Source organism: Bemisia tabaci, chromosome 4 (genome assembly GCF_918797505.1).
Source record: "Bemisia tabaci chromosome 4, PGI_BMITA_v3".
Taxonomy (NCBI): domain Eukaryota; kingdom Metazoa; phylum Arthropoda; class Insecta; order Hemiptera; family Aleyrodidae; genus Bemisia; species Bemisia tabaci.
The window spans coordinates 11,000,705-11,026,853 of NC_092796.1; the positions used below are offsets into that span (position 1 = coordinate 11,000,705).

At 36.3% G+C, this 26,149-nt stretch overlaps 2 protein-coding genes across 3 annotated transcripts; one reads left to right on the forward strand and one right to left on the reverse strand.

Annotated features, from left to right (window-relative positions):
- Window positions 1-64: 64 nt before the first annotated feature.
- Mitofilin (inner membrane mitochondrial protein mitofilin) lies at window positions 65-13,338 on the forward strand. 2 transcript variants are annotated; one of them, XM_019046091.2, is made up of 14 exons: window positions 66-433; window positions 1,578-1,693; window positions 2,083-2,286; window positions 3,309-3,403; window positions 4,152-4,217; window positions 5,161-5,304; window positions 6,244-6,382; window positions 7,166-7,370; window positions 7,779-7,916; window positions 8,857-8,988; window positions 10,061-10,289; window positions 11,114-11,272; window positions 12,047-12,335; window positions 12,973-13,338. In XM_019046091.2, exons 1-14 carry the CDS (start codon window positions 389-391, stop codon window positions 13,148-13,150), a joined length of 2,139 nt encoding a protein of 712 aa, XP_018901636.2. In that variant the 5' UTR covers window positions 66-388; the 3' UTR covers window positions 13,151-13,338. The 2 variants fall into 2 exon arrangements, with proteins under 2 accessions (XP_018901637.2, XP_018901636.2); XM_019046092.2 differs by lacking the exon at window positions 4,152-4,217 and having other exon boundaries at window positions 65-433.
- A 1,422-nt stretch (window positions 13,339-14,760) lies between these two features.
- Window positions 14,761-26,059, reverse strand: Upf3 (UPF3 regulator of nonsense mediated mRNA decay). Its single transcript, XM_019046185.2, has 8 exons — window positions 25,837-26,059; window positions 24,566-24,663; window positions 23,834-24,047; window positions 22,582-22,776; window positions 20,700-20,935; window positions 17,463-17,587; window positions 15,652-16,507; window positions 14,761-15,003 (listed from the first exon to the last, which is right to left on the reverse strand). Exons 1-8 carry the CDS (start codon window positions 25,844-25,846, stop codon window positions 14,875-14,877), a joined length of 1,863 nt encoding a protein of 620 aa, XP_018901730.2. The 5' UTR covers window positions 25,847-26,059; the 3' UTR covers window positions 14,761-14,874.
- Between the last annotated feature and the right edge of the window lie 90 nt (window positions 26,060-26,149).

A 26,149-nucleotide genomic window follows, 5' to 3' on the forward strand; every position in this document is an offset into this window, starting at 1 on the left:
TCAACGTTTGCATTGATGACTGGATTCCCCCTCTTCTCCCCTCTCCCGGCATGAGCCCCCCTTCCGCCCCTCTCTCCTTTTCCTTCGAAAACTCACCTTGCTATGACAGCCCTTGTTGTGATTTGCTCTCAATAATTTTAATCGTGACAGGATAACAAATCCTACTTTAGCAGAACTATTTATGGTTTTTTGAAGCTGTACTTGAGTGGTCCAACCCTGAAATCATAGTGAACTGTGCGCAATAAGCTTTCCTTCGCAACCCACCAACAACCGCACTATGAGCCCCTTATCACTACTCTAATATTATCTATTCCCTCCTTCCATCTCAAGCTATTAATTATTAAAGCTTTGTGTATTAAGTGCATTCCACTTTAGTTTTCAAGTCAACATGTATCGTTTGGGTCTCTGCCTTTCCAGTCATCAATTGGAGCATGTGAGTAACCAGTAACCTTAGCTGATCTTTACATCAATGTCCTGTCTTTTACGACAAATTCAGGGTGGCAAAGGTCTGACTGTGCACGGTCCTACAGGAAGGTAGAGGCTACGTCCGATGACCTATTGATCTGTCTCTGACAGCTTGTTGTTCAGCCATGGTTTGTCTGGTGAAGTTGTCCTCAATCAGTACCTCGATTGTAATTGCGCAACGTAAGAGTCAAACTTGACTTTTCTAATGTTTTCCTCTTAGCTATAAAACATTGCCAAAAATTTATCTCTTAAATTATATGAAATCTTATCCGCCGTTGATGCGAACAGCTGCCAAGACCTTGCCACCATCTCTTGCGCTCCTCCTATTGTAACCTTCGCGCACAACCATATCAAGTCCAAAACATGACAGGTATGAAATAAGTGAGCATCTCTACTTGGAAGATTTCGCTTAGAGCCAAACCCATCTGGCCTGCTTTCTAATTTCCTGATTTTGTCAGGTTTGGAGTGATGTCTCAGGAGTATGATTCGGCTTTGAACAGAGTTTTATCCCCATGTTGAAGCTTAGAGCTCACGCATCGTATGTTAAGCCAAACGTCAATCTCTGATTAGGTCCGAATTAGCACCCCTCAACAGGTTAATGAGATGGCACCACTGATGAGTGGTGATATAAACAATACTTTGACGTTTGCCTCAACATATGATTAGCGAGCTCTAAGTCACATTAGCTCTCAATCAGTACCACTGAACAGCTCACACGTCTCACTCAAGATGCACTATTAGCGAGTGTTAATGTGTTGATGCAAGGAAGATTCGACCTCTGTCGGAACATACATGGAACAAGCTTCAATACTCGAAGTGGCTTTCAGCTACATCGAATGACATTTCAATGAGGTGTGAGATTCATTATTATGAACCTTCAATCAAGTGAAACATGAGTTTTTTTAAATTCTTGTTGCACATTCTTCTATTCAGCCACTCACTGCAATTCCTCAAATGAACTCTGCAGACAAGCACTGTTAATAGAAGGTATGGTCATTGCTTAATTTCCCTCAAACTGTTAACTTTTTTTAATATGAACATAAGTTTAATGGATACTCATCATTGAAACGAGATTAGATCAATTCATCAATTTTTTTCTCCTTTTTTTTCAGCTCTCCAAAAGACATTTACATGTTCCTGCTAAAGTACACGCAAATATTTGTCAATCTCGCAAGGGCAACTTGGTCATTCAATCCGTCCGCACTGCGAGCAGTGCTCCTCAAAAGAAGTAAGTTTTAAAGTTTCATACCTTTGACAAAAATCTATATCTTTTGCACTCCCATTTAATTTATCTGCAATGGTATGAGCAGAGCGCGGAGTAAAAATGAATGGGCTGAAATCAGAAAACCCATAACCTCCTTATCCTTTAATGTAATTGATGTATAAGGAAGTGTGTGCAAAAATTCGTCGTCACAGAGGTATGCGCAATCTCTCTAATCAAGCAAACGATCTGGACCACCACATCCGAGACTGGCATGTGGTATAGAAATTGCCTTAATATGGCTTTTCTTAAGATATTGATGTCACTCATTGTCTGTTTCTAAAATAGAATAAATGCTCTGATTGTCTTATTTGATGCATCAAATATTTACCTACGCTTTTGATACTCTGTTACAGGGGTGGTCGTTTTCTGTTCTACACAATCAGCCTTGCTACTCTAGGCACAGGCGGTGTAATTTTGTATGCCCAGTATGATCCTGAATTCCGATCTTGGCTTGATGGAAATGTTCCTGGTAGCGATAAGTTCATCAAAGTTGTCATGCAAGAGGAAAAATCCATCATAGATTCTACCACAGATTATCTTTCAGACATCAAAGACCAGTAAGTAGTTCAGAAGTTGTGTCAAAGTGAGATCCTATTTTTCTTCATAATGGTTTCTCGAATTTCTCGTTCAACCAAAGAAACACAGACATGATCCCAAGACTTGTAAAGAACAACACTGACTTGGAGCAAAAATTGTGGAAACAGCGTCATGGCCTTTCATGGTGATCGTCCATCTTCAGTCGACACTATAGAAGGAGTTATTATAACATTGTCACTTATATGTTTTAATTTCAAACTTTTACATTTTTGATGATAAAACAACCTCCTCCACCATTAAATGATGTTGTTACATTGCCAAAAATAAATGAAGGAATTATGAAATACCTACTTGCAAGAAAAAAAGTCTGAGTATACTTAAGTAGCAAAAGCTTTGGAAAATTTCATAAAATCAACAATTTATCCCAAAAGTTTTACCATAAACGACATGCCATTAGAGAGTAATATGAATCAGCATGAGTCTAGTAACATCCCGCGTTCAGACTATACCTACCATATCGTTGTGCAAAGTGCAAAACCACGTATCTCTGTTGCAGACTACCTGCCATTCTTTACTTTTTCTTTGGAAAATCAGTCAGCGTAACTTTTGGAACACTTTCTTGATTTATTCTCTCTGTCAGCAAAATATTCTTAATAGATTTAAAGCTATAAAGTTGGCTTGCCGCTCTTTGATAAATGAAATAGGAGGGGAAATTTTGAAACAATGCCATGGAGATATTTGGTTTTACACTTTAGCCGTTGGTTCCAGTCTCTAAATTAAACTGTTGCTGCAAAGCCCCAGTTTTTTTTCATGTTTATAGTGCCTTAATATCTGGCAGTGCACCTTAATAATAAGTAACTAATTGTGCAAGTCAATTAATGGGAATTTTTTTTTTTTTTTTTTTTTTTTTTTTTACAAATCAACAAAAAATTAGTCACCAAGACTTCAGAAATAATGCTAGATCTCACTAAATGAAATGAGATTTCAGAACTCAATAGCAAATTTCAGCGATTGATTCTTCGAAATTTCTGATTTTCCTTAGAACCATCACAAGTGTCTATAATTTGGCTGGCTTTGGAGAGTCCTCAGAAAACAAAGGAGATGCAGGCACGCCCAAAGGGAGTGGAGATTCAAAACGTAAGTACATTTTTTTGCTCAAGTTTAAATTACGCGGATAGTTTACTGTTTTGAGTGTTTCTACCAAGCATAATTTTTTCAAACCAAATTTGCCTCTAATTTGCACGTTTTGAACTTGATTGGATATCTGTTTCATTGATTAATGAAAAAATGCATTGTGTTTTGCGCAATTGAAGAATTTTGACAAAGACTTTCAAGAAGAGTCAAATCCTCTATTGCTCCGATTTCTAATTTTTAGAATTTTGCTCTGCTGTATCAAAACTGCTATTCCTATAAGTTCCTAATTGTTAGAAAATTGTAATACCTGCTACCTTAGCAATGAAAAAGTGGAATGTGCATTGTTCAGTGAAAAAATGTTGAAAGAATCTTTGCGTGAGAAAATTGTGTCCTCTATATCTCCGATCACATTAAAGCTGCCTGTTCAACAATTTCCCTGCAATTTGGCAAATAATGTCACCCCCTCAAACATTTTCTTAGCTGGAAAGAGTTAAAAAGTAATGTGACTAAAATTTAATTTTTCCTCCACAAATTTTTTTAGTCCCCACAGAATTTTCATTTTCAAATGAGGCTCCTTACTACCCATGTACAAGATAAATTCAACCTTTTCTCCAATGTGTCGGCACTTGATCTTGGCTTTATTTGATAACCTGAATTTATTTGTGTATCGCATCAAAAATTATGTGATGGATTCTTTTTTGTGGCCTTAGTTGTAACATTGATAGCTTATCATTGATTCTAATATTTTTAGCTCTCTTGTCTGCAAAAGAAGATTCAAAGGTATCTGACAAGAGTCAAGAAAAACCGTCCAAAGTCCGTAAGTTCAAGTTTTTTCATACATTTTACCATATTCTTCTCCCAACGATTCATGATAACGGTTACGATGATTTTTAAGTAGGATTGAAGTAACTCAGAATGAAAAATAGGCACTCATAACTCATAACCTTCTCTTGTGTGCAGCAGAGAGTGATTGATCAATTGGACTGCATTTTGCAATTTGGAACTATAAATTCCGGCTCTTCTGGAAAAACACTTATGTGCATAGGGAAACTAATGGCTTATACGTTGTTTTTGAACCGGGCTAGAATTTATAGTTCTAAATTGCAAAATGCAGTCCAATTAGAAAATGTACTTGGGCCGTAAAAGACTTCAAAGCAGCTAAGTCTGCTTTAATTTGAGCAAAAACACTTGTAAAAGGAAATTTTTGTATTTTCCAAGGTGAATTCTTAAAGATTCACCAATGTATCCACCTTACCGAAACTGTGCAAAATTAAAGTCCAAAAACTCCAGTTCATGCGTTACCAATGGATTATAAAAAAAATCTGGGGAAAAAAATCAAATCAATGCATATAATCCTAAATGATACCAGATGAGTTAAGATTTTTTCCATGCCAAACGATGTGCATAGCGTGTATTTTCCAGGATGCACCTACTTACTATGAACATTCAATTTTTTGCTCATAACCACATTATTATTCTGAACACTAGCATCTCAGTTCGTTTTCAAGTTGCATTGAGTCATCTTGTCAAGCCGCTTGATGAGCCCCATCACAAATATGTTCTTGTTTCCCCTAAACGTCACCTGTAGCTACCGCTGATTGCACTGATCTTGTGAAGCTCATCAAGCGGTTTGACAAAACGTTTGAACGCGCCTCTATAAGAAACAGAAACAGGTGCAAATTGTATGTATGGGTAGGGGCTGTGATATTTATTAAGGAATCAGCTCATCAATATTTGTTCTTCAATGTTTGTAAATACAGAAGACCACTCGATCAGCAAGCAAAACAAAGATGACAAGCGATCAGATATTCAGCCTCAAACTTTAACATCATTTGAAATCGAATTGAATCGATCGAAAAGAGATGCAATTAAAGCCTATGCAGACTCAGTTCAGGCTGTCAAAGGTAAGAATTTAATTTAACCTAAACTCATGGTAGGCAAGGGAATGATGATACAGTCAACTAACTGCTAAGTAAGTGGCTGGGGGGGGGGGGGGGGGGGGAGGCTTGTGATTTTTTAGAAAATATCTGACCTAGGAAATTCTGCTGTGTAACTCTAATTTTGTGGAGAAACATTAGCCGAATATGGGATGATTAAATATAAAACACCCATGCTGATTTTTTCCTTTTTGTCATTTTTCTACAGTTTAATGATCATTGCACCAAATCTTTAGTCCTAACTGTAGCACCAAATTCTGCTTCGGCGAAAACGCTCCTTGCCATTTTGTTACATGTTTATTTTCACAGCAACTGCAGCGCTACCCTCATGAGCACACCCATCTTAAGTCTATTTTGTGGCACCTTCTAATTTAAATGAACAACCCAATCTGAAAAATGCGGCTTTCTGTATACCTGTGATTTTCTTACATGAGTTACAATTACAAAAGTTTTGATAAGGAAAATATGAAAAATGCCAAAAAGTTAAATTGTGAAAATCAGAAAAATCGAAAAAGTTGAATTATTACTGCGATAAATTACGTATCCATGAACACAGCATTGATAATCTGGTAGAAGACATTTTTCAAGGTTTTTTAGTGCAACTTGCAACGATCAAACTCAACCCGTTTTAGTGATTTTATTTTTCAAACTTTAGCTAAAAAGGGAATTTAGATCCCTTTTTATCCAAAAGGATTGAAATTTTGCCCAGCTATTGGAGACACTTAAGGCGACAATGAGGCAAAGTTTGTTTCACAACTGGAGGGGGTGGGGAACAGCTAAAATCGTCATTTTTGAAACAACCTCTTTTGATCTCATTTGTTCTCTTCTTTTTTCTAAGTCTAAGTCTAATCAGTCTTTAAATTCTGAAACATTGTATTTTTTGTTTGTTTGCCCTTTGTTTTTTAGAACACTACGATGCTGTTTACCAGCTGGTTGAAGCCTCCGTTTCAGAGAGCTCTCCCAAACTTTGGAATACAATAAAGCAGATTACAGATCAGAAAGAAAGAAAGTTAAAGATTGCTCAGGAGAATGCTCAAACCGCCAGGTTAGCCAGCAGTTGACCAATAAATAATTACTGAATTGATAGAAGGTACCGAGTCACTAAATCATGAACAAATTTTGAACACAAAAACATTTTTGAGAGGTATAACGCGATGGGCACTTTAAAAACTGGAAAAAAAAAACTCAGAAACCGAGAAATATGCAGCTCAAAAAGCGCAACTTTTTTGCAAACTTAAAATGCCCTGGTTTCGCGCCGAACCAAATGATGTCATCTGGCTCCAATCAGAGGCAAGCATGAGTTTCTACGAACTCTGTCTAATGTTTTTCTACTTCTTATGTATGAAAATAATAAGAAAGTCGAAACTTTTATCTGCAGAATCAAAGACTCAAATCTCATTCATGTTATCTGTAGCAAACAAGCAACAACTCCACATTAAAGTACGTTTTATTTTAATGAACATTTGTAGAAAATTGAGGAGGTAGCAATTTGACTGCTGTAGTACAGCAATTTCCATCGTTGCGTTATTTAAGTGTAAGGCTCATTTCTAATTTTTAGTAAGTAGTAACTCAATTAATGAAAATTACTTTTTATTTCAGCTAAACAAATGCTATCAAAAGGTAATAGCCTGGCAAGATCATCCTACAAAAGTAGCTTGATTATGCCTTTAAAGGTCATGCAAGGTGTAAACAGATTCTCACATTGCAATTTTTTTTTCTCAAAAACTGCATCTTGCCCTCTATAATTTCTGGAGACTGTTATGGTAATTGCTCAAATTTATCACAGTCCATGAAGGTCATAAATATTTGCTCTTTTTTTATTCCTCAGGCAAAAACTGAACAAATTAAAAGAACTAGCGGAATCATCAAAGATCGATGGTAACAAAGACGCCTTAGCAGCTGCCAAACTTAATGTTAAGAGAGCTTTAGAAGAAGTTGAAAAATCAAAAAAACTTGCGGAAAAAGAACTACAATCCGCCTCTGTCTCTGATAAGTACTGGAAAAAAGTGGAAGAGGCCCGCACCTATTTTGCTGTAAGTTTTCACAGTTTTTCTAAACTTGCATTTATCAGCTACTTTAATGTGTTTGAACTGACCCTGTGTATTACGCTTGTTTTGTAATAAATGAGCAGTATTCAACTTCTCAGAAAATCATACTTTAGTTACAACTTAACTTAATTTTCAAGATCTACTTTCAGCCCTTTTTCCTGTCCTTGTGAGCTTCCAATGAAGAAATGAGTTATAACAAAATCTCAAAGAAAAATCATTTTTTGTGCATTCTCCATTCTTTCTCAGAATTTTTTTACCTTAATTTCAATGACTTTTTAAACAAAATTTTGATTGCAACAATTGGGATGCGGCTGCCTTTAGGCCTTGCTACCAATAGATGTGATTAGAATTACAAAAATACTTAAAAGTCTTCGTTGCACTTTTTTGTTGCAGGAAGAGCTGAGAGCCTTGTTTCCCGATATTGAGGTATCATCTAATGAAATAATACTCGAAGAAGATGAATTTGACCTTTTCTTGTTCAGTGCTTATCAAAAAGTGCTTCATTACCAGAAGGAATTGGTGAAATTGGAGGTTTGTATTTCCAACTTTTTTCTTTTTTGTTGAACTCCTTTTGAACCCTATGGGTTTTGAATCATACTATTGGCATAAATGCATCAGGAATTTATTGGAAATGTTTGCTTGTACACCAAATTCACTTTTATCAATGACTGAGAAATCATTTAAATTATGCTTTAGTCAGATAACAAAGAAAGTATTTAACATTGAAAATGAAATATTTGATAAGTATTTTAACTTTTACAAATTCCAAGCTGAAGGACCAAAAATTCTAGCTGCATTCATCCAATGTATCCTCACATGCAGGGGTGCAGTAAATGCCTGATCTTGCAATCTCAAGATTGCGTCAAATGTGAGGCAAATCCTAAGTGACCGAGCAATTTCAAAATGTGGCCTTTTTTTCTTTGCTCAATACCTTAAAAAGTGGAGGAAATCCCACATTTTACTGTAAAATTGGGTATTTTTCTGTAAATTCAGACATTGGCTGCGAGGCAAAAACACCGGATCGCAGTAAACAATTTGCGTTCAATCAACTCAAAGATAATAACTTTACAAGAACTACTTTGACATAATGACTTTCCCTGGTATGACTTTTGGGTGTAAAATTTGTTTTCGTCAATTGTTTAAAAATTTCTTTCTTTGCCATTTCTTCTTATGTTTTTGAAGTTACGTCAAAACTCGCCTTGATGTAAAGCCAATGATTTCCTTGACAGTTGAGACAAAAAGAAGAGATAAACTTTGCAGGTATCTTAAAAAAATTCCACATCTAATCTTGTCCCAATATTTGAAATGGAAATTCAAAGCCACAACTGCATTAAAAATGACTATCAGCCATTTGCATGCAGCACACAGGGAAGTCCATACGTAACTGTGAGTTCTTGTCAGTGAGACCACCGGTCTTCTTTAAACAGAATACGAAGTGCAATAACGTAATGTATTCTTCGCTTACTTTCAGACAATAGGGGCAGAAAAACTACGGAAAGCAATTGAAAATTTGAATGCAGGGGATTCTGTAGACATAAGGGCAGCCATTGAATACGGAGTGAACTTGGAACGACGAAGACTACAAGAAGAACTGCAAGATAAAGTATGTCTATTTCTAATTACTCTACAATCAATATATTCAATTGTAGATTTAAGTTAGTCAAATTTTTCTATTTTGTACATTATCGGTTGATTAATGCAGTTATATAGGGAAGATTACTTAGATTTCCATCCAAGTATTTAAAAATTTGATGAAATATACAATTGCTTTTGATGACTTGAATTTTAAAATTTTTGCTGACAGATTACTATTCACTAAATGTTCAATGACATTTTGTAAGTTTGAAACATTGCACTAAGCACCTTCTTTAGCAAAAAAGCTTCCAGACAATACCCGAGGGATTGGAAAATAATCTTGTCGGCCTAAAACTGAAATATCTCACTGGATAACTTTCCCTCTCAGCAATGGGCCTGTTGCAAACTTTTGCTAGAGCAAAAATAAGAGTTGTTTCTTCTAGATAATGCCTCAAAAATCACGATGAGCTCATCGGCAAAGTCTGAAATGCACTCATAACTTCACAGTCTGCGTAAGAAATTTGCGGTTTTTTGAGCTTCCCGCTTCAAAAGCGATACTACGGCACAGGTGAACATTTTGTAAAAGGAGTCGTTCCATCGTCGGCAATACTCATCATGGCCGACGCCAATCCGCCAAAACACGTGTGATGGGACGAGATAATACCTGAACTGGATTAGACCAGATAACAATCGGCGTGTTTTAAAGTTCATGTTTTCCACGCCCGAATTGATTGACCTTGAACTCTCCTCGAATTACGCGCGGAACTGCGCGCAAGCGTCGGCCATGATGAATATCGCCGACGATGGAGCGACTCCTCTAACAAAATGTTCACTTGTGCCGTAGTATCGTTTTTGAAGCGGGAAGCTTAAAAAAACGCAAATTTCTTACGCAGATTGTGAAGTTATGAGTGCATTTCAGACTTTGCCGATGCGCTCATCGTGATTTTTGAGGCATTATCTATAAGAAACAACTCTTATTTTTGCTCTAGCAAAAGTTTGCAACAGGCCCATTTGAGGAGCATGGAAAAAGCTACCTCTTCTCTGCACTAAGTTTAAAATGTTCCACAAAAAAAAATTAGTTTTTATTTTTTTCCTCTTAGTTGTTGGAAGGGCAAATAGAATTGGACCTCGAGCTTCGAAGGCAACTGCAGTATCTGACGGAAGCTCATCATGATCACTTAACAGCAGCATTGGAGTTGAAAGAGAAGGAAATGAGCCGGAAGGTATCAAGAGAAATTGATGAAAGAGTGTCCGCTGAGAAAGAGAAATATAAAGCATCTTTGGCAGGAATGGTTGGTCGCATGAAAGGACTAACTGAAGCCTTTGAAAGTAAGTAATAGACTTTTTTAGGTATAATAATTACATATTGGGTAATTCACCTACGGGCCTGCAGGATTAAATGAAATTACCATTAAGTGAGTAAGTCTTTAATTACTTTGGTGGCGTCCACTCACAAAGGTTCACCTGTATCAATTACATTATCTTCCTTTTTATTATTTATCAGTTTATCGGTGGTCAAAGTACAAAAAAAAATGTATCTCCGATTGTGGCGTTGCAAACTTCTGCTCGTGTTTTATTTTCTGAGAGGAAAACTAACCAATAATTTTTCTTGAAACCTCTGGATGTTTTCCCCTCATGCAAAAGTATTTCAAGAGAATTTAAAGATGTGTTGCTCAGTTTTCAAACCTTGAAAAGAGAAGACATAAACTTTGCAATAGAAATAAACATTTTTATCACCTCTGCCATTGATACTATAGCTGGTATACATTTCAGTATTTGTTGAACTTTAGGTTCCTTCTTTTACTGTCATGTACATTGAAATGAAATCCAACCACAATTTCCTAGCAAAAATTCTCAATTTTCCAACTTGATCTGTTTTAATTCACTAACGACTTAAGTCATTGTTCAATAATTTCAAAGATTAAATGTGGTGTTGTATTGTTTTTCTCAGTAAATTCATCATGAAATCCTTCATTGTTGATGTTGAAAAATTGAATATTTAGACTTACCTGATGTATTAAGGAAAGCGTTCTTACAGACATTGTCGCAGAGGTGATAATCGTTGTGTTGGTACCCACTTGAACTGGTACCCTGTCACAACAACTTCTAAACAAGGGAGTTTCTATTAACTATCATTTCATGTATGTTTTTAGAGAGAGTAGAGCAAGACAAATTAGCACGTCAGAGTTTGTCACTTTGGAGTGCCTGTCAGTCGTTGTTAACTGCTGTTAACGCCTGGTCCCCAGATGTTCCATGGTCCGAGCAACTGAAGCCCCTCAAATCCGAAGTTGAAGCCATCGTCAAAGCAGGAGGTAAAATTATCCACAAGGAAAGCATTTTTGTTTGTAGTATCTTAGGAGTTTGTTTTGCATTGAAACCAAGATTTTTAAAATTCCTTAAATGATACAAAAAATTTTGCTAGTACTGTCGTCACAGTGTCTATAAATGCTCTCAATAATTTTACCATTTTTTCTGTATTACTCTTACTCCTCATAAAAGACCATTTTGAAATTTAATATAAAATACGTGTTACAATGCAACTGGTAGAAATGTTGGGTTTTATCCTTAAAAAATAATTATCTCCTAATGGGTCTACCGCTGTACTTAAGAGACATAGCCAACTGATTAAGACTATATTGGTAAAATTGCATGAAATCATGTTGAACACAAACACATCAAAAATATTTAAAATCCTATCCTGAATGCACAATTTGCACCGTCTGCAATCCATATGAGGCATTTTTAAGTTTACGGCGTCTGCAGGCACTTATTTTCAGCTACCGGCAATCAGATTTCGGCAAGGAAATGTCCCACAGAGATGTCTCCAGGAAAAGTTTGTGCCCAGAAAAGGAAGTGTTTGTAAACTTTCACTGAGAAAGAGACATCAGCAGATAAGCTGTTCAGTTACCAGTCTTTGTCCATGTTAATAATCGCCAGAGGCAGGAGACATGCCACTCTTTAGTTCTATGACTTTGGAAATTAAACTGATCATGCTGAGTAATTAATAATAGGTTTGACTCGTTTAATGAGTGAAGATTCAGATATTTCAGTTTATTAATCTTGCTGTATATTTTTGTTTTTTGTAGCTAAAGATGAGTTGGTAGAAGCTATTGTGAAGGCTATTCCTGAGGAGGCTCTTTCAAGAGGTGTCTATCCAGAAAATGCTCTAAAGCAACGGTTTTTCAAGGTTGAGCAAGCAGCTTATCGTGTTGCAATCGTCCCTGAAGGAGGAGCCTCTCTTAGTTACTTATTCTTATCGTTCCTTCAAAGTTTCTTTATCATTCGGGCCTCAAACCCTATTCCTGCTAGCGAGCTAGCTGATCAGCCCATTGATGTCTCAGCTCTAGACAATTATGATATTTTACAAAGAGCCAGGTAATATTCAATTTGAAAATCTTGTTTTTTTTCTTGAATATCACAGATTCTTGTTGTCAGATCAAATGAAAGACAAAAAGAGGAGTGAGTGGAAACTATAAATACAACATTATCCATCCGCAGTATCTTATTATTTTCCCCTCTGATCTGAACCGTAACAACTAGAATTCATCTTTATAATAGTTGCGGCTCATAACTCATTCTGCTTTTGTCTGTGTCTCCCCAAATCTACCCGATTTAAAGAAGTAAAGACAGTATGATAGTACAACTGCAGGTGTACGTTCCTTATTTTCCGTGTTTCAAAATTTCTGCTCCTATTTAATTTTATCAAAGGAGAACAAACCGAAGCAATTGTTCAGAATTTTCACAAAATTTTCTTCACTTAAAGAAGAAAAATTAGGGATGCTTTTAAGAAATGACATTGAGTGTTTTTCCATTTAAAGACCTAAGAATGACAGGAAGTCTGCAACGTCACAAACTGAGACACAAGCTCCTGCAGCTTCACTGCCGAACTGGCAATGAACTACTTCTGCTTTAAAACTATTATTTTCTCTGAGTTGTTATCTGTTGCTTTGACTTTCCCCCCTCCTGTGATGTAATGTTTCCAAAGCTAAATTTTTATTATCGTTGATTTCAGGTATTGGCTCGACAGGGGAGATTTAGCTCAAACATTAAAATACATGAATCTGCTTCAAGGTGGGTCAAGAGCGATCGCCAGTGATTGGATGAATGAAGTGCGACTGCTACTAGAAACAAAACAGGCAGCCCAAACTCTAGTTTTCCATTCAACATCAAATGGACTAATTTACTCCTAGGTTTGTTCAAAACATGGCAGTAAGTTTTAAACTCACCGTTCAGTTTGATCATCGTTGAATAGTCACGTAACTGTAAACATGTATATCTGTATCTATTGTTGAATCGTTTTTACCCAATTTGTTGGCGACTTTCGTCATCGGTGATATTGAGCTGTTAAATAGCTAATAAATTGTACATGTTCCCTCAATTGTTGCTCTCATTTAAATTTTTCCCCTTTCTATTGTACACCCTAAAATAAAATTCACTCGCACAGTCGAGCGTACGTTATTCTGCGCCCAGTCATGCTGTGCTTTGTTATCTTGCGTTCAATTATCCAGCACTCTAGTTATCTGGTAACATCCTAAGGTCATTTTGGTCATTTTTAAGGACATTTTTTAATCCTAAGGTCAGTTTTTTTTCATTATTATTATTTAGAACATATTCCGAGAGTTCTCAATTATCCTTTTTTAGTCTTTATCTCAAATTGACAACCGAAGTTTGATTCTACGATAAAATTTTGAATTTCTTTGAAGACGAATGTAATTGTAAAATTATTCCATTTAAGATATTGTTGGGGCATAGTGAAAATACTTAGTTTTTGGAAAGTATTGAATTACACACAAATTCAACTCATCCGGATATACCAATCAAGGGTGGACAATTTTTGGATTTCAATTAAAGTTTTCTCTTGCATTGTAGAGTTTTTCCTTGAGGTGCCAAGTTTTTAAAGGAGAGAGAGCATGATGAAGAGTGGAAACTGCGTGTTGGAGATGACATTCATTGAAAAAATTATTGCAGAGTCTAGCTAAATGCACATGACCTTCCTCGGCAATTAAACTTGAAACCACTGTAGATTACGATCATCAAAGGAAAAATCCGACTTTCTTCCAACAAGATTCATTGATCCCTACGCAATTTATTCGAAATTCATCTTAGAAGTTAGGACATTCAATACATGAAAGCTTGTCTTTTTCATGACAAATCTGACTACTCTTGAAGAGACCAAAATTTTCGAAAATTGTGGGGAGGATTGTTTCTCACATGAAGGAACGTAACTTCATTCTAAGGTTGCAAAATTGACTTAAACAATTCAATTTCTGACAAGAATATGACCATGCAATTTCTGTACAAAATTTTGCTGATTTTTGCTTGAAAGTTTCAAAGAGTAATGCTCAACTGTTTTCTAGCAAATTCACAGTATGAGAGTGAAAATTTCTCAACTTTGAAAAGTTACGATCCTTTTCCTGGGGACTGACGATATCAGTTGCTTAGAGCAAAAGGGTTCTAACAAAATATTTGGTGAAATCATTATCATGGACAATACATTGAGAGATGGTTTTATATAAGTGAAAAAATTTTGTCCTCATATCCAACTCCAGGCGCAAGTTGCAAAACTTAAAATAGTTCGAGTTATGTCGGAGGCAATAGGGCAGCTGGGCAATTTACTTGTAATTTCTCGGGAGATAGAAAAAAATGTAGTTACAACCCTTCTGCCTTAAATTACTGATTAAAAAGGAAACATAAGTCTTTCAACTGAGTAAACTAGCTGAAAGTTACCATGTATCCATTTACAAAGCAGTGGTTCTGGAAATATAAGTTCTTGGAAAAATTTCGTTTGCTTGAACAAGTCTTAAAAAACTGAAAAATATTTTATTTTTAACAAAAATCTTAAAAACTTAAATTTACATTCATAATTAGTTACTTTGAAGAAACATTTTATTAGCTTAGGTGCCTATTATCAATTTTAGTTAGATGTGATTGACGGACTTGGAGAGGGGGTATCGCGCTCGGTGCTGCTCCCTAAAACTTTCTCTAACCTCTGCTTGCTGTATCTACCCATTCCAGGTCTATAAATCTCCAGCGCTGGTCGGTCCTGATAAAAAAATGAAACAAAGTTTGATATTAATTAAATGTAAAACTAAAAAAATAAATCCAGTAGTACTGAAACAATCTATGCCTGCGCTAATGATTTTAATATAAATTTTATGGCCAGAGCTAGTAGTTGGTGGTTAACTTTCTGTCTCTGCTAACCACGGATTTAAATGTTCTGAGCATAGACAACAGCAAACGAGGGCAATGCTGTGTTTAAAGACATAAATCAGTCAACTGTGTAGACAGATGATGACAAATACTATGCAGTTGACTTGCCTGATTATGGTCATTTATGGTGTTAGGAATACAATGATGCAAAAATTAACACTTATGTCAATTGTGTTATGTTACAAAAAAGCCCAAAATACATTTCTAAATTTCTTTCTGTTTTCTCTAAATAGGTAACTCTGAATTTCTTAAATTAAAAAATAGATACAACAATACAGAACCCTGACGTGACTTTGATGGTAGATTTAATTTTAACACATTACGATTTTACGATACATGCGACTTTACCCACAAAGAGTAAATTTATTTGGCTGTATCTCGTGCATGCAACAGACCCATTATTAGTACTAAACACTGATTTAAAACGCTCTACTTTCAAACGTTCTGAGAGCATATGAAAAAACATTATGAAACTACACACCTTGTTTCTGATCCGTCTTTCAGTTCTGGGATCCTTTCTTGATTGAGAATCACTATCCTGAACTGGATCTTGTGACTCGAGTGACCTTCTCCGTTCTGGTTTCGGCACAGGAGAAATGTCTCCTTCTGTGGAATTTCCTAGAGATGAAGACTGGTTTTTAGAGATTTTCTTGTGCTCTAGTGGTTTAACTGAAGAGTCTTCAGAGTTTTTAGCATTCGTCAAGGAGGTGGAGGATTCACTCGTCTTTTTTGATTGTTCTTTATCATTTTCTGCTTTCTTTTTGACAGAACTACTTGGTTTCACAGAGGTATCTTGAGATTTACTTTTTTTCTGGAGAGAGTCTGAGTCTTTAGAGGGTTTATCTTTTTTTTCGGTTTCTGCAGATTTTCCGACCGAGTCCTGGGACCCAATGCCTGATTTTAATTTGGCTCCCTGTTTTTCTGGAGCCTCCTCCGATTTGCCCTCCTTACCTTTATCACAGTTTGAATTATTTTCTTTATTTTCTGAAACACTTGAGCCATCTTGAGGTTTATGAACAAGTATTTTTTTCTTGGGTTTATCACTTTGAAAATCTTTTTTTCCTTTGTAATACTCACTACTTCGTTTTTCAAACTCTTTCTTTCTGGGTTTTTGGAAACTGTCTATTTTCGGTTTTTGCTTTTTGTACTTTTCTTCTTTGTCATCATGTTGACTGTGCGTTGAAGAATTATCAATCTTTTTATCCTTATCACCAGACTCTTGATTAATGGTCTCATTTGAATCACCAGTTTTTGAGCTTTTTTTCCGCAGCTCCTCACGCTGCTCGATTCGGCGTAATCTTTCCTCTCTATAGCTTTTCCCAGATTTTTCTTTATCCCTATAGCAGACAGAGATGAGAAAAAGTAAAATTAAAACAAATACCAAGTACAAAAAAAAGAATATTTAATCTTCTACCTTCTTACCTTTCAACTTTTCAATACTATGAACAACAGTACAAACTAACTCATCTGTTATTTGCTGCTTAGTCACAGACAAGTTGGTTTATCTAGCAATCGGGCACACTCTGTGGCTCTTCCATGTTGATGGAATAACCGTTTTGAAATACGTTTTCTGTTTTTGAGAATAAGAACTAAAACGTAATCATATTCAAGACAGAATGCGCTACCCAACAAAGAAAGAGATAAGTGGTGTGCTTGTCTTCAGCAGAGCAGTGAACGAATTATGCTGCATTTAAGAGAGGCTTTCAGTTCTCAGTGGGCTGAATATTGAAATTGATAGACAAAGCTAAAGACAAAGAAGACAAAAAGGGTATGCAGGGATCCTATTGGTGGAAACGAGCGGTTATAATGGACAAAGGAGGCGGGTGGTAATAGACTAACTAACAGCAATCCTCAAGAGACTCTTAAGTTTGTTCATTATTTTCTCCCTTAGTCTATAGGAACCATCCATTTCAACCAATAGGATAGCCCCATACTCCCTATGTCTTCTTTGTCTATCGCTTCGTCCATCAATTTCAACAATCAGCCCGCAGGAAATGCCGTTTTCTTTTACCTAGTTTCTGGAATGTGCAACGTGAATCTTAGCTTTGCATTAAAAGGGTTGCACTAAACATCACTTCTCTCTAAGGGAATGAATACTATTGGTATTTCCACTTTTAAAGTTCCTGTTACCATATTCTTTTTCTTTTTTGAAAAAAGTTTGATCTCTTTGAAAAAATGAACATGTGGAGGGATCGAAGAAACAATTTGAACAAATTAGTAAAATAGACGTCAATCTGTCACAATGTATAATGTAAATACAGTCAATCTGCAAAACTTGGATGAAAAACTTACTTCGAAATTGAATTCAGTTTTTCTTTTACTTTGATAGCTTTCAACAAATCTTTGGCTCCTCTTTTCCCAAGAGGATCTTTATCCTTGATTCGGTCTTTCTCCTTCAAACCAGCGCTAGCAGAATTCTGGAATGAATAAGAAGCAAGGATTTTACAAAAGTATACACAGCAACGCATGCGGATAAATAAAGAAGCTGCAGAGATTTTGTAAACTTGTTTAAAATATCTTCTAAAAGAATTGGAGAGTTAATCAAGGAGATTTACTTAGAGGCTGTTCATAAAATATGTAACGCATCAGAAGAGAGAGCTTGTTGAGGATAGCATTACACCATTTTGTTTTTGCGTTTTAATGAGTGTATAACAAAAGCGTTACTATTTGGGGGAGGGGGGAAGGGTTGGAAAATCCTGAATTCAGAGTCATATATTTAATGAACAGCCCTTGGGTAAAAAATTTAGAGTGGGTTTTCAGCATTCTGTGGATGAATTTCCTAATTTTGACTAGAGCCTACTAGAGTAGGTATTGCTTGTAAAGTGCCATCAATATAAAAAAGAAATTGATTGACCGTTGATTATTAGTGAGAACCTTCAGTGCCACTAATTAGAGCATATATTCTATTTTCAGGGTTTTTATAGAGAGAAAGGATGGAAATGTATTCAATCCACGCAAAGAAACAAAAATTTTAACTAGACGAACATGAGAGTCACTATCGATCGCAAGTACTGAACTTAATTAAATTACAGCTGCCAAATTAAATTGCTAAAATACAATACAGTGAGTATATTTGTCAATAATTTTCATCATTCAACAAAGTTCTGGAGTTAAGCATAAGTAAATGGTTCAGGTTCACACCGGGGTGTAAAAATAAAGTAAAAAATTAAAAAAAACACACAAGAAAGTGTAATACTGAACATTAAAGCTGGTGTTGAAGCAAGTTTTTTACCCTATTTCTGTAATTTTTAGGGACAGGTTTACTATCAATAAGCTTGGTTGGCCAATCGAAAGATTGCGGGCTTCATGATGAACAGATAAGAATACTGAAAAAACTTGCTGAGTTGAAAATTATGGAGCAGAACACAAGTGGAAACATACTTTGTGTAATTAATACATATTAACAGATCATCAAACCAAAACTTTATTTGACTCATTTCATTCCTGATTAGTCATTAATACAGAGTCATTTTTCAATTTCAAATACCTACAAAAGATGACATGTTGCTACTGTTTGTATTATGTTTCAGACGTTTTCAAAAATGTTTTGCGACAAAAGTTTCGTTTCATACAAAAATTTCACTAACAGGTTTTACTTTACTAGAATGCCTGTCAAATTTTTTTTGAAAAAAATTAGAGATTTGTAACTTTTCGTAAGGAAAGAAGGTTAAATTCCGTAGAATTTCAAGATTTCAGAGAGTTTACCTTCGTAGGAAAAAGACGTTGATGAGAATAAACTGCAAAATTTGTTACACGACCAGCAATTGTAAGGGGATAAAATATATTTCAACAAACAAGGGACATGTTTTGTTCAAGCATTTTTTCACAAAAACTCTTGCGAATATATAATAAAATGATTCATTTTCCTCTGATCACAATCGGAAAACCATGCCACAGATTTAAAAATTCCGAATGGAATTCATGAGAAAAAAAATGAGATTGACAGTAACTAACTACTTATGCAATAGATTTGGAGAAAAATCTGGATGTTCAATGAGAAGCTTATAGCCTATCCAAGCTGAATTTTCAATTACTCATACTTGATTTGAAACTTTCATTAGATTTTTCTACTTGGAAAGTCATCATCTTGCAATTACTGACGTCAGATATTCTAAATCAGAAAAATGCTAGAAAGTTATTTGAGCTTCGATGAGATTGACAATACTGTCAAATTCGATCGTTTTTTAATGAAATTGAACAGGACAGAAAGAGTAAATCATCATCTTATCATGTTGAAAAATCTTTTCTTATGTGAAAAATCACCACTCATTGCATGGAACGTGTTAAAACAGCTTCTTTCTGGGAAGCGTCGAAAATGGCAAGCCTCCCTCGGCTCAGTATGTGATGACCTAAATTTTGGAGCCTTAATAGAGTTCCCTGATGTTTGGTCTCTCTTCATGTTTCTAAATTGCACGCAGTGAACAAAACTGGTGTTCTCAATGTGCGGAAGCCAAGGTGTATATTCTGCATGAGGAATAAATATAATACGCCTTTTTTGCTGTAGGCCTCTCCTACAAACAGGCTTTGTGAAATAATTTGGAGTGTACAGATTGATCCTATTCTCACTACCAGTGAAAAAGTCATGTGTAGGATACTGCTCTCTATGGAAATCTGGTTCTTGATTTGGGTCCAAATGCCAGGAAAAATTAGCATCTCCGACTGACCGATTAGTATTTTCCCTTAGCCTTCCCCTCTCAAAATCATAACCATGAATTGCCAAACTATCACCACTGCTTGCAAATGCAGTATGAGCACAAGACGTATCTGTGTTAAAAGGAGAGCCAAATAGATTTGAACTTGGGAAACAACATATTCTCAGATCATTCAAAAGGAATTTCTTAAAAGGCAAGTCTGACTCAGCAGCTTTTTCTGGCTCCCTTTCTCCGCAAGCTTGATTAAAGTTGGAATAGTTAGAAAGCAACTCAAGCTCCAATTTTTGATGAATATACATCTTGTTGAACAAACTGGAGGATTTTGCAGGATCCGCAGCTTCGCGATTTGATGGAGGGTCTTGTAACTTAACAGGGAGGCCCAATAGCTTTTTCAATGCGTTCGTTTGTTCTTCGACAGAGTAGGAGAGAAGAGGCGGAGGAGTGGTTGAAGGAAACAATAGGGGCAGGAGAGAGGGGGACTGGGGCTCTTGACACAAATTTTCTGACTAGAAAACATGCAAAAACCATCAATTACTTAACATTTTTCATGGCTATGTGAAATTATGAAACTGAACTACACTAAGCTGTAAGTTTTTATTTTTTGGTGAGTATTTGAGTTTTAATTACTCTTAAACTTTAGTATCAATGGAAAAAGAATCTTCCTGCACCAAATGAAATATATACACAATTGGGCGACTTAAACAGAGCATTTAAAGCGACATATGAAAAAACCTTGAAAAAACAAGTTCAACCATCTATTTGGCAAAACATTGAAAACCCAAAATTTTGAGGAGTTTACACACTGATGTGCACACAAATACAGAACTATCATGATCTTACTTATTCTGATGATAATCAAATAAAGAAATTCTTTTACCATTGCAGAAGTTTCCACTGGTTCATAGGTATCAGAAGGAACAGAAGCAGTTACTGATGTTGAAACCGTGGAAGCCACTTTTTTGGCTTTCCGTTGTTCATCCTTCACTTTTCTTCTTTCTAATTCCCGTTTCTTGCGTTCCTCCTTTTTCTCTTCACGAATTCTTTTCTTTTCTTCTCGTCTCTTGCGGAGATAGTCAAGTAAGGGCGTTGATGTGACTTTCTCAGGGACATCATCTGAAAGGAGTAAATAGAGTCGTTTAAGTGAGGATTGACGAATCATGATTTCATTACACCTTGAGAAAATGCTGCTCCAAATGCATCAAAATGAAATTACAAGTCTCATTAAGTTTAATTTTCGTTTTTTGTACTTATTAAAGTGATGTGCATGGTAAGGGACAGCAGCTCCCCCCTTCTTTCTGTGGCAACATGAGGTGATTTCTACCAACTCAGAATATTGGGATTTTTGGATGGTTCGAGGGCCAGGATACAGACGAAGACTTGTAATAAAATCTGTACCCCACATAGCCACAGTTAGGGTGAGGCAGCAGTGGCTGAATTGGGGTGCATAATGCCCCTGGGGGCGTATTATTGGAATTGATAAACAAAGCAAAAGCAGGGAAAATGGGGCAATTCTATGGGTTGAAGCGGGTGGTTGCAATGGACGAAAGAGATAAATGATGAATGAACTATGGGGTGTCTTGTAGGTTGCTGTCATTTACTCTACCACTTACCTCCTTTGTCCATTGCAGCCACCTGCATCAACCCATAGGATTGCTCCATTTTCCCTGTGTCTTTTTTGTATACAGCTTTGTGCATCAATTAAGATGTTGCATGTGTGAGAAACTTGCGATTTGACTATTAATTCTTACGTAAAAGTTTGCGAGAAAAACGATGTTGCCACTGGTTTTCTCCAAAATTAACTCCCAAGCTCAAAAAAGCTCTCGAGTTGACGCCAAAATGGAGGGGATATCCCATGCTATCCTGAGAGTCCACCTCTACATCAAGACCAACACTCAAAGATAGGGAGCAAACACATTAGCAGTGATGCCGTTTTTCAGTTTTAGAGTCTCCAAATGAATTGGCAGCCCTGTCAATGTATTTGCTCCCTATCTTTGCATGGAGAGTTTGTCTTGATGCAGAGGTGGACTCTCAGGATAGCAAGGGATATCCCCTCCATTTTGGCCTCAACTTGAGAGCTTTTTTTGAGCTTGGGAGTTGATTTCAGAGAAAACCAGTGGCACCATCGTGTTTCTCGCGAACTTATATAGAAGAATCAACAGGCAAACCGCAAATTCCTCACACATGCAACATCTCCTTTTCACCTTGCAATCTGGTTCATGATGTAACTAAGTTTGATCCTCCATGAAAAGGACTTATGTAATGTTTTGGTGTACTTCACAAAATCATGAAAATATCATTTGTTCTGAGATCAGGTTGAAGCTAAGTTTCTATTTTTGTGGGAAAGACAATCGGAAACCCCAGTTTTGAAAATTATCAGAAAATAGTTCTTGAATTTGGTTTGACTTGCAGTATGACTTTACATTTAAACCAATTCTATATGTAGTCAAACTAAATTTTCTACATCAACACACCGCAAAAGTCCCATACATGGGGCTTCTAAATTTATCCACACTGTAAACCAGATTGCCCACAGATAATGATGCTGGGGTATGGACGTAGTTTCACATTTTAGGCATTGAAATGTATTATTTCAAATGTTTGTCATACATAAGAGCATTTTCAACCCTTCAAAAATTGCCAAGAAATATTAAATAGGGCACTGAGGGAGAAAGTCCTTTATTTCAGAATCCTACAGATGTACTTACTGTTCTTTCCTCAAGAAATTTCAGTTCATAATATAAGGAAAAGCAGAATCGTACCAGGCAAAGTTGTTTCAAAAACATTTTGTTTGCCACTCTCATTTTCTTCTTCTTCTGCTAGCAACCGTTCTTTGAATTTGATATAGTGAGGATCATCTTCTATTGTGCTGCATTTACTGTCTTTTTTCTTGTTTGTTTTCACCTTAGGTATTCTCTGAAAGGGTGCAAATTCAACTAAAGCTGGATACTCGTGTCCTGAAAAATGAAAAAAACATCTAGTTTGAAGTAACAAGACAAAGATTACTTCAGGAGCATACCCTGCAACATTAATAATCAAATTCAATGATGCAGCATAAGAGGGGGCAGAGAGACAGCTCGCCCAGAGTATCTCGTCAAGGGTGGTATCATCTTGCAGACAGTTCTTTTTTCCACAACATTTTTACATTTGTTCCAACTATGAAAATTTAATTAATTGTTACCAAACACCTAAGTCATTTTCTGACATAATGGAAAATGATATGAGAGACCAACCTTTTCTTGTACCAGTTAATGATAGAATTGAGCTTATCAAAAACGAAATTGAGGCTTTAAAAATCAAAGAGGGTCCTTGGGAGGCTGTAAATTCAGAAGCGGCCGCAAAAAAAATGAGGCACTCGGACACTTGAACTCCGAATGAATCTGCATACATTTATCGACCAATAAAAAAGGTGTAAATAATTGCCTGTTGTTTTAAACTCTTTCCAGATCCAAATGAATGGGTAGATATTTCATTCTCAATATACAATCCACAGTAGAACATATCACATTTGAACTTAATTATTTTTACATCATGGGCATTGTTAAAATTGAAAACTAGGTCTAAAATCTTACTTTCTCGGTCAACTTTTGTGAGAAGTAAGAGAGAGTGTTGAGGAAATGGATTGGAACAGGAGGAGGGGGGGGGGGGGGCATAAAAACAATATCTGCTCTGGGCATTAAAATGCCTCAATGCTGCACTGTCCAAATGGCCATCGTTCATGGATCATTGTTGTCGAACTAAAATCATTTGTTGGTTTTCTTTAATCTAGCTCCAAGTGCTTCTGAGACATGATGGTTTTTTTTTAATTTTTTTTTTTTTTTTTTTTTTTTTTGGAAGAAGTGGGATTAGGTAATAGAAATTGAAATTATGGGTATGATATGTAGGCAGTATAGTAATTTTGATACTTTTTGAATTTAAATGAGTGATCTTTATAATTGATTTTGTAAAATTCCTATGAGTTGGTCATGAGAGACCAACCATGGTCCATGTTGTTGAGGAGGAGAAATTACTTACCTTTGGCATCCACAAAAACATAGTTATCAAATTTCTGAGTGAAAATGAGTAGGTCTTCTTGATTGGAAAAATTGATATATCCTCTAGAATAGTTGAGGGGGAAGAGTGAATTATCGGCAGGCACAAAATTAATGTAATCATTGTCTGGTAATGGAGACACATTGTCTAAAAATGATTCTAAATTCATAGAAGGAGGCAATTTCCGGACAACAACCTGTAACAACAACAAAAGTTGGTCATTAGGTACTTGATGAAGAGAGGTCAATAAAGTAGTTAAAAAAGACAGAATCTATGGATCCAAAATTGCTGATTTCAGATGTTTCTGAGTCAGAAAGCTCACGTTTGCCAAGCTTAAACAGAACCTGGATATCTAGGGTTAGGTTTCAACACATGAGTATGAATAATTCTAGTTGAACTCATAGGATAAATTAGCAGTTCTTTGCAACTGACTGAGCCGCACCAGTGACGTTTTTCTATACACATCTGTATGGTTCGGAATCATACAGATGTGCATAGAAAAACAAAGGAACCATTGGTTCCTGTTAGACAATCTAAGGTAAATCTCGGATAGCAGGGTAGGAGGTAAGGCAGCTGCTTGGAAATGAAAAGTAGTAGTGCCAACTCAGCAGAGAAAAACTGCAGGATTTAAATACAATTTCGGTTCATTCTTTGGGGTGAGTGAGGGAGACAGAAAAAAAAATTATCATGTATGAGATGGAAATTACTACTAACTTTGGTTGGAAATTTCTCCCCTTTCGCTTTTTTCTTGGAATTCCCTCCTGAAGAAACTTCATTATCTCTCGAGGAGGCTGAATTTGCCTTCTTAACACCTGGAACACAGAGGAGACATGAAAAAATACTAAAGTGACAAATATTTGTTTGGGTATTGAAAATCCAGCAGCATTAAAAAACTGGAAAAAGCATTTATGGTGCCTGAATTAGAGCAGACTCAGAGCACGTTGAGACCAAAGTCAAGTATTGTTTAGGTCACCACTCATCAGTCGTGCTACCTGAATGCATGTGTTAACCTGTTTGGTGGTGCTGATTTGGAGGTAATTAGAGATTGACATTTGTCTCAACATAGGATGAGTTCTAGAATTCATTTTTTTGTGAAGCGATTCAATCCAAATCCATCCAAGCATTCCTAGGTTCCGTGATTCCATCCAGGGTGATGAATCCAAGCGTTCTTGGAACTTGAAGTGAGTGATTTGTGACGTCATTGCTTGTTCATTCAAAAGCATCCGATCAACCCACCTCAGGAGATGGATTTAGCTGTGACTCGCAGTGACTAACCTGTCAAGTTTTAGTTTTATTTTTTATTATTTACAGTATAAATACTAAAAAGTTACTTTGATCATCATCAATCAAACAACTGTGTTTATCCAAGCATGCTCTCGGATTCTCGTTTGACGATCCATCCGACTCCACCCGTTTCGTCATGACCTCTATCATCTCCGTTTTTTGGATTGAATCCAAGGATGAATTCTAGAACTCACCCACCCTATGAGCACTCTGAGTGCACTGGGCAATTTTATTCAACAAAGAGCAGCTTTCAATAGTTGATTCAGCTTACTAGATATGTTTTGTAATGGACTGAATTAAGGGGCTTGCCACTAAATTAACCCTGTGGAGTGCCAATGGTTCCCTGAATTCTGAAAGATGATTTGCTTAGACGGCGGAAACCAAGCCTTCTGCTCAGCGATTTTGCTCACCTTCGGAACGCCAACTGGCATCCTGACTTAAAGGTCTATATGTCTTTCAGTGCACCGCTTAAAATCTAACTTCTTCTAAGGTTACACTTCCTTCATGAAACGGCTGAGGACTGTTTTGCCTCTGAGAGAAAAAAGATGCGAAAACTCCTTCGAAACGACTAGTACAGCAATGCCAAGTTTGCGGGAGTTCTCCTGTAGAAATTGGATCAAATAACTTAGAGGCGTTCAAGCGTGAACGCCTCATGAGAATTTTGACGCGAAAATGTTTTTAAAGGGAAAATATGAACTTGCCTTCAGTCATGTCTTCTTCTTGTGGGAGTTCAAGACTCGGCCTTCATTCATGAACCTTCCATGTATGCACCCATTTGTCACATTGTTAAAGTTGTTTGAAAAAGCGCTTATGCCTCACACACTGGAACATTTAATGCAGAAAATTGATATACAAGACTTATCATTACAATTAGGAGCAAGACAAATCCACATTCTCAAGAAGTTACGACGGACAACACGCAAGTTTCAATTTTTGTTTGAAAAAGTTTTCTTCTTCTTGCATTCAACGGTGTCTTTCATCATCAACCTCCCGCCATTGCATCAATCATCATTC